The following is an 8,060-nucleotide window of genomic DNA, read 5'->3' as shown; positions in this document are numbered from 1 at the left end:
CGCTCTCATACACCTGCATCTTCTCTAAAATCATTATTTTGTCAACATTCAGAAAAGTTAAATAGCTTTACGGTCAAAAAACTAATCAGTCGTTTGTGCCTTTGCGTTTCAATTTAATAAAAAACTGACTTGTTAATACTGTGCGATTAAACGTCCATAATCACTGGTAATATTTTAAAACACTTTAATAAAAGGAAAGTTAATAAAGTAGGAGGAGACAGAGAGAGAGAGTATAAAGCATGTGGTTAAAATCTAAAGCTCAACATGGATCAGACAGATAAAAAAAAACAGAGCTTCAGTCGCTTCAAATACACGTCTATTTACAACTTTACAGCCACAAGTCTGACCAACAGTCTGAAAGAGAGGCAACAATTCTGGTTTCTGTCTAAAAGATGAGAATAAAAATATTTAAAGTAGTAAAATATGCAGGTTTCTACAGTCAGGGGGGGGGAGGATGATCACAAGCGGAAGCGATCAGAGAAGTTTGGTGAGTGTGGGACTGTGAGAGGAACTTCACTCTTCTTCAGGGCCACAGGTTTGTAGTGTCTGATGGGCTGAGCCTTGTGGACCTGCAGAGGAGAAGAAACGGTCAGACTGAAGCTGCACAAACACGAGGAGAGGCTTTTTCTACAAAGAGCACGAGGAAAAAGGGGATAAAACTACAACCAGAGGCTCAGACGGGTCATGCATCAGACTAACTTAACATTCAAATAGTGAGTGTCCACGCTGTTCTTAAACAGCCTGAAGAGTCAAACACAGATCAAAGTGATCCATCATGTGACTCCATCTTGGGGACAACACATTCAAACTGTTGTAAGATATGAGCCCTGAGTGAGCAGTGGGCTAAATGTCCAGGACTTTAATAATCTACAGTTTTTAGTCACCTGTTCTTGCCGCATCCTGGCGACCTCCTCCTTCCCCCTCTGCTCCTCCTCTCGTCTCTGCTCCTCCTCCATCAGGGCCCTTAGCGCCTCCTTCTCGCTGGCCAGCCGCTCGTACTCCTGCCTCTCCCGGGCTCTCCGCTCCGTCGACAGCTCGAAGGCCTCAGCAACTATGGAAGATTGAATGCCTTCTAAAGAGTGCCACAACCGAGAGTAGTGAAGGCAACAGGAACACAGTGAGTGACACAATACTGCAGAGCGCTGCGGCCTCGGAGCAGAACGCTGAAGCACCGTGCAGGAGGTTTACACAGCAGCACACAGAAACATGCAGAACAGGGCTGGGACATGTGGCTGTACTCAAATAAAAGTCCATGCAGGTAGTACACATATTCAGTCAAAACTGTTCAAGCATGCAGAATTTCTTTATGATAATGAAATCATGTCTTTAACGTTTCTGCTCAGGGTGAAATATTGAATTTCTGCCCAGATACTAACTCATCACAAACGGCTGATAAGTAGGGCTGGGGCTACTCGTCAACATAATGGACGTCTTGGATTACAGAAATACGTTGATTTGTATGACATGCGTCGATTTGTCACAAAGACATGAGGGCTGACTAAAGAGCTCAGGGACAGTGAAGTTATGTTTGGCAGAAACGGATCTTGTCACTCATCGCTGGCTGTCAAAATAGGGGTAAGTACCAGGTCTGGGCCAAGGCATAGGTGATAAAGGCAGTCTAGGGCGCCACGTTCTGGGGGGCGCAGGCTTAAGCCTCAAACGATTTGAATGAAGTTACTAATGTTAAATAAAAGCTTAACTTGAACAGGGAAAGCTGCACACTGGATTTATCAGAAGAAAGTGGAAAAAAAAGAGCATCATTGCTCAGTGGAATGCAGCACAATAAAAGTTTGATGATCTGGTTTTATCTTATTTTAAAGGGAAAATTGTAAATTAAAAAAATAAATAAATAAATAAATAAATAAAAATTAAAAAAAGCCACCCAGCCCCAAGTCACACACAAGAGTAGAAGGGAGCGGTAGCTTAAATATTTGCACAAAGGGAGGCAGGAAAACACAGACAGTACAAATAATATGATGAAAGTATTTAGAGAGGAACCCTTTGTTGATTTACACCAGACTTATTGGACCAACCCAAAGTTGTTGTGCTGTTCTGCAACCATTTGTGAAGACTTCAGTCAAACCATGTTGGAGGGCTTTGTCAGGATAAATGCAGTTCTGACTGATACAGCGATGTTTTTAACATAGCCACAGGGTTAGTAGTAGAGAACTGCATGTTAATAGTCTTACCTGCTGCAGGCCGGCTCTCCTTTTTAGGCTGGAAAGGCTCTTTATGTGTGACTGTGTTTGGCCTGGCTTTGAATACAGCAGCGTCCTCGCGTTGTTTCTGCTCCTCTTTCACCTACAAAACAAGAAGGTTTGAGTTTGAGTTGTGAGGTTACAGCTGAAAGAATAAAAACTGCTCACACATATTCAGCGCCGCACCATCTGTTCCCAGCGGCTGCTCTTCACAGCTCCACGCTCATCCAGCCGCAGCCTGAAGGGCTCCGGCTTTGTGGTCTCAAGCTTCTTCTTCTCGGGGAGGATCACAGCGTCAAAGTCTGGCAGACGCTGAGCCCTGAACTGTGGAACCTGGACAAGGTGAAAGGAAACCAGTGATTTAACAGCCTATCTGTATTCTGAGGTCTGAAGACGCAGCTTCTGGAAGCGTTACTCTACCTCCTCATTTCGCTTCTCCTCCAGCTTCTTCTCTTTCAGCGCTCTCCTCTCTCGTTCCCTCTCTTCAAAGGAGAAAGGACAGACCTCCACATGGTGGTGCTCAGGGAGCCGGGGCTGGAAGGGGAGGCCAAAGTGAGGCACTGGGGGGGCCTTGATTGGTGAGGGCTGTTTAACCTGATGGAAAACAAAGAGGTGGTGAGGTTACCATAGGTTAAAAAGATACAGTCAACATTATTTAGTGAGCTAAAGGGAAAGAACCCAGCTGTCTTGAATGTGTCCTTACTTCTTCAACCTTGGGCTCCACATGCATCCTCTTCTTGAGGGCAAACGCTGGAGACTCGGGCACTGTTGGTGGCAGAACTTTCTTCTCTGGTAATCCCTGTGGACGAGAGGAAACCCACTTAACTACATTCATATCAAAATTACTTTTCATGCTTCATGTTCTGAAAGGATAAGTTCAAAGGTTAAGACTACAATCGGCTTGGTTTTTGATGCTTATAACAAGGAGGCAGGCTGTAACTCACTATCACTCCCTCCAGGATCTTCTTGGGCAGAGGCTGGGATTTGAAGGTGTGCGGCTTCTCTTCACTCTCCTGAGGTTTGGTCACCTGTCTCTCCTGGAGCCTCTTTTCAATCTGCAGCTCGAAGCCTTCAGGTACAGTTGGTTCCTTCACTGATGGTTTCTTCAGGCCTTCTACACCATCCAGAATTTTCCTGTTTAGTTCCAGGGCCTTGAATTTAAACCTACGATTAAAGCAAACCATCAGTTAATGGCCCCAGGAATTTGACCGCAAGGCACGACTACTTAAGAGAAAATTAACCTGGTGATGGAGAAGTACAGGTAAAATAAAAAGCCCTTACTTGTGAAGTTTCTCCACCTCTTCAGCCTCCAGCTCAGCACTGCTCTTAACAGTAGGTGGTCTGCTCCTCTGGTTGGTAATCAGGTGTGGGGTGTGAGGCTGGGTGAGCTTCAGGTGGTCACCCTTCACTGGGGATGGCCCTGGCAAAAGCAACAACGCTTGTAGATCAGTTCACATTTCACTTCCACTGAGCCGCAGAAAAAGAATCTGGCCTGAACGTTAAAAAAGCAAAATCTCCTGCTCACCTCTCGCATGACTCCTGCGGCTGCGTAGATGGTAGCGCTCAGGGGTGCGTTTCTGGAACTGTGCTATCGCCTGAGCCATGGGCACGTAGGCGGCCGGCTCCTCCACCTTCCTCTTTGTGCCCGTCGACAGGTTGAAGGGTTTGGGCACTGTCGCACCCCTCAGAGCCTTTGCCTAAAAAAAAAAAAACAAGATTGTGTATAATTCGAAGCTTAATCCAAAAGGCAACCGGACTTGGTTGAAGTTTTGAAGAAGGCTTTCAGATGAGGTCTAACTGTACGGTGACCGAGTCTTTAAGTACTTACTGGAGAGGAGGGTTTGCGGAGCTGGGAGATAAAGTCCACCTCCTTGTGAGCCGAGCTGGATGAAGCAGCAGCCTTGGATCGGGTGTTTGTGCTGAAGTGGAATTCTTTAGGCATAGTCGCTGAAAGGACCATCTTCTTTGGTGGTGGATCTGAAATTAGAGTAAAGTCAATCATAAGCCTCACGTTAGTACGTTAGTACCAAGTTCATCAGTAATAGATACTCACTGCCAGCCAGAGCAGCTTTGTAGCTGGCCTCGTTCTTCTTACGATGCAGAGCGACTTCCTTCTGCAGTTTCCTGATGCGTTCAAGCTCCTGTTCTTCAGAGCTGTTTGGCCTGTTCAGAAGTTAAAATACAGCTTTAACCTTATTTTCCAGTCCTTCATTCAAAGTGGGAATAACATCGTCTTTGTGGAAATAGAGCATGTTAATGAGAAACACTGGTTTCACAGGTAGCTGGAGACTCACTCAGTGTTTGCAGGTGTTGGAGCTGCTGTCCGGGACATGGGCGCAGTCCTGGAATTCATCTGCCCGTTTCTGCGGTGGACACCACTGCTTTTTCGGGCTGACCGAGCAACAGGACTCCTACACATAACAGCTACAGTTAACAACTTGAAAAGCAAGCAGTACACTGTGCGACTTGAAAAAGTGTTATGTACAACAAACAAGTCTACTGGTGCGTTTTAGGTCTTAACATCTTCGGGATGTGATTATATTCAGGACACTCACTTTCTCTGTTTCTTTAACGGGGGTGCAGCCGGAGCGCTGGATTTACGCTTTGAAGCCCTAAAAGAACATAAAGAAAAAGATTGGATTAAAGACTTTGAGATGTTGAATATAAAGGTCTGCAGAATAAATTATGCTGCATTTCCCATCATGAGCAGCTTGTTAGATCCTTCCTATTGGCCTCACCTTTCAAACTCTGCTCGTAGTTTGTTGTTAAATCATTTAACCAAAGATTAAAAGATAATTGAGACCTAAACTTCAGATTCACTCAACAACTCAGTCTTTAATTTTGCAACATGGTGCTACCTACTTTCAAATTTGGATTAAATCATTTTACACTGTAGTACAGAAGCAGCAAACACCGGGGCCATACCTGCTTGGTTGGGCAGGGGGTCGATTGGAGGTCCTCATCTTTGGTCGGGCACCATTTCCAGCAGGAGAGCCAGCGCCCCAGGATGTGACCAGGTTTGAAGGTGGAGATGTGGGTGCGCATGGACCTGGAGGATCGATCAGTCCATCATGTAACACATGTTAAGACTACAGACTACTCTAAAGCTTTAAACAGTCAGTTGTTTATGCACATAGAAGGATCTCAAGCTGCTTAAATCAACAATGTAACATCACAGAGCTCACACTGACCCTGGCTCTCCACTGTAACTGCTGATTATACAAATCGATTAGTTTCTGTCTGCAAAAAGAGCAAGCTACCTTTTAGAACCACCTGTTGAGACTACATCCTCCATCTTACGTATCCCAACAGAAATCAATTGTTCATACATCCTGAGTAATTAATAATAAGGACAGCAAAGACAACTAACCAGGGTCCACGTCTGTCTTGACCTGAGGGGCGACGATAGCTCTGGGCAGGTTGAGCGAATCACTTCTCATAAAGTGTCTGTCGACTCCCGGTGTTTGAAGGTGACCGTCCGTCCCCCCGGCCTGTTGTTCTGCACGTACGAGACAGTCAGAGATGTAGAAAAAAAGTTCCTTAAACAGATTCTGTCAATGAGTTATTTACACTGTAAGTAACACAAGAGTAGGCTGCCCCAAAGGCTTGTCCAAAAGATTTCACAGGCTCTGCGTTAAAAAGGTGAACAAGACGCATGCAGGGCTCAAACAGCCAAACATTTTCTTTTGGACAGCTAAAAACACAACGATGAATTTGATTAAAGAAGTGAACCGGTGAAAATATTTCAGCTCACCATCACCACAACAAGCAAGCACCATTAATTTACTCCTGATAACATTATGGGTTACACTAGAGATTGTTGAATGGTGTTGGTCTGATGTATAAGCTAACAGTTAAAGCAATTTGTCAATGATGGTTAGCGAGCTAGCATTAGTGTAAGCGCCTACAATGTGGGTCTTGCTGACTGGTGGCTAGCTGGTGTCATCAGTAATGTTTTGGTACCAATATTGGCCTTCAATGAAGTAAGCTTTGAAGTCCTACATCTATAACGTCTTATTTTCAGTGTGGCATCTAAAGATGCAGTGGTGGATGGACAAGTAACTAATCTTATTTCATACATCCTCAAAACACCAGCAAGGGTAAAGTTGGGGGGGAATAAAGCATGCGAAAATAATTAACTGCAATTACTTACTTACTATAAAAAGGCAATGTGACTAATTTTGTCTCTTTCCAAAGAGGAAAAAAAATAACACTTATGAAATACTTTTAATGAAGACTGAGAAATTCATTTCATCTATAAAAAATGCATCACTCATATATGAAAGGTTTTTAGGAGCTAAAGAAAAGATTAAATAGTTTAAAATATCTGATTTCCATTACACACACAGGTCACAAGTTGGTGATTACTTAATGTACTTTAATGTAGGCTAATGTCACAATAAACCGCAACTCCATGCGTGTACAACTGTTTTAAAAGTTCCATTTTTAGACCATTGGGTCGAAACTTGTCCTTACTCCATCTATCAGAATTGTTTGTTTAAATATTGTGCTCTTTAACCACTTTTGAATCAATTATCAACCGCCATACGAGTTCATGCAACTGTTAGTGACATATGTTCCGGGGGATGTGTTAGGAAGGAAGGAATGACAAAAGCCTTTTAGCAACAGTGACCCCAGGCTGTGAGTATCAGCACAGTTTCTGTGAGCCACACCAACCTCAAGCCCTTCCTGTATGGCAATGTTTTTGTCCAATCACAAAGGCCTTGTTCACAAAAACTGCATAGAGCTGGATAAAAACAGCTCTAAGAAGATGGCAGTAATGCAGAAGATGATACATAGGTGCAGCATCTCTACAGTGTTTTTGGCAACAATACGAACAAAACCAATGTTAAGTAAAGCTCGTGATGACGAGTTGGCATTGTGTAAATGAAACTGTTGTTGTTACTTTGAGAGTCAAGGGGATTTGGTGGCTGCATAATGAAGAAAAAAAAAATCTTCAACATAAACAACACGCCTTTTTTCATTTGTCTATCCAGTGAAGTCAAACCGACAAATACAAGAAACAATAAGTTATGGGTGCAAAGGGAGAAACAGATCGAGTAAACATGTACTTCGGTTTCAAAAGACAAAAGCACATTAACACAGTGAGAGGAGACTTACCAAACCACATATCTTCATTTTCAGCATTCTGGAACTCTTTCAGGTCGACTACGTGGGACGGGGCATCAAATTCATAGCGTTCAGAGGTATCCCCAGAGTCGCTTTCAGCCATAATCCCAAACTGTGTTATCGCCAACTAACCTAAACAAGAAGCAAGTAAACATTCAATCGGACAAGCTTGTGGTTTATTTGACCCTAACCGACGAGCGCTTAAGTTAACGTAAACTTTAATACCTATGTTTAGGGGGGAAAACCTTAAATTAACAGGCTGGAGTAGAACTGGAAAAACTATACAGAATGTAAATTACTATGCTAATGTTACATTAAGTTCTAAAAAATGTCATTAAGAGAGCGTATTTTCTTCTTGGAGCTGTACGTTAAGGTAACGCACCGAGGGAAAACAGTTAGCTAGCTAGCTGTAAGCTAACGTGAAGCGTAACCTTCATAAGCAGACGTTAGTTAGCATTCTATAAACAAAGTTACAGCTAAATCAAATAAGGACATACCACGTATTGCTAGATGTATGGTGCTATTCGGTTTCATCAACTTTGTAATAAGGGAATAATTACTAATGTAAATTTAAATACATTAGATTTGTGAAAAAGCTTACCAGAAACGTCCCTTCCCGGAGCGACTCAGATGAAACTGCAGTTCAGACCGTTAACGTTTAAATTTCCTGCCTTTTAAAACCAGCCAATAGTTACTGCTTGTTCATCAGCTCGCCGCTCATTGGCTCGTACA

The 8,060-nt window shown here is 43.3% G+C and overlaps 1 protein-coding gene across 2 annotated transcripts; it reads right to left on the bottom strand.

Moving 5' to 3' along the window:
• Window positions 1–176: 176 nt before the first annotated feature.
• Window positions 177–7,958, bottom strand: tpx2 (TPX2 microtubule nucleation factor). Of its 2 annotated transcripts, none has more exons than XM_069660764.1 (17): window positions 7,930–7,958; window positions 7,320–7,460; window positions 5,569–5,697; window positions 5,124–5,247; window positions 4,754–4,810; window positions 4,493–4,609; window positions 4,252–4,361; window positions 4,027–4,175; window positions 3,724–3,895; window positions 3,480–3,618; window positions 3,143–3,362; window positions 2,902–2,997; window positions 2,619–2,792; window positions 2,385–2,531; window positions 2,190–2,301; window positions 885–1,072; window positions 177–569 (listed from the first exon to the last, which is right to left on the bottom strand). In XM_069660764.1, the coding sequence occupies exons 2-17, from the start codon at window positions 7,429–7,431 to the stop codon at window positions 459–461; spliced, it is 2,157 nt and encodes a 718-aa protein (XP_069516865.1). In that variant the 5' UTR covers window positions 7,432–7,460; window positions 7,930–7,958; the 3' UTR covers window positions 177–458. The 2 variants fall into 2 exon arrangements, with proteins under 2 accessions (XP_069516865.1, XP_069516867.1); XM_069660766.1 differs by having other exon boundaries at window positions 885–1,051.
• Between the last annotated feature and the right edge of the window lie 102 nt (window positions 7,959–8,060).

This window comes from Semicossyphus pulcher, unplaced genomic scaffold (genome assembly GCF_022749685.1).
Source record: "Semicossyphus pulcher isolate SPU_LCO1_2020_fin unplaced genomic scaffold, fSemPul1.0.p SCAF_13, whole genome shotgun sequence".
NCBI lineage: Eukaryota > Metazoa > Chordata > Actinopteri > Labriformes > Labridae > Semicossyphus > Semicossyphus pulcher.
Note: the sequence above shows the minus strand (reverse complement) of the source record. Positions and strands in the feature narration are given on the sequence as shown.

Bases quoted from the DNA above. Each gene is read 5' to 3' on its own strand.
- tpx2 (XM_069660764.1), bottom strand. From the start codon at position 7,431: ATGGCTGAAAGCGACTCTGGGGATACCTCTGAACGCTATGAATTTGAT. The intron at 5,698-7,319 runs GTAAGTCTCCTC...TCGTACGTGCAG, and splicing joins AAATGAAGATATGTGGTTTG to AACAACAGGCCGGGGGGACG. The intron at 4,362-4,492 runs GTGAGTCTCCAG...ACTTCTGAACAG, and splicing joins CCAACACCTGCAAACACTGA to GCCAAACAGCTCTGAAGAAC.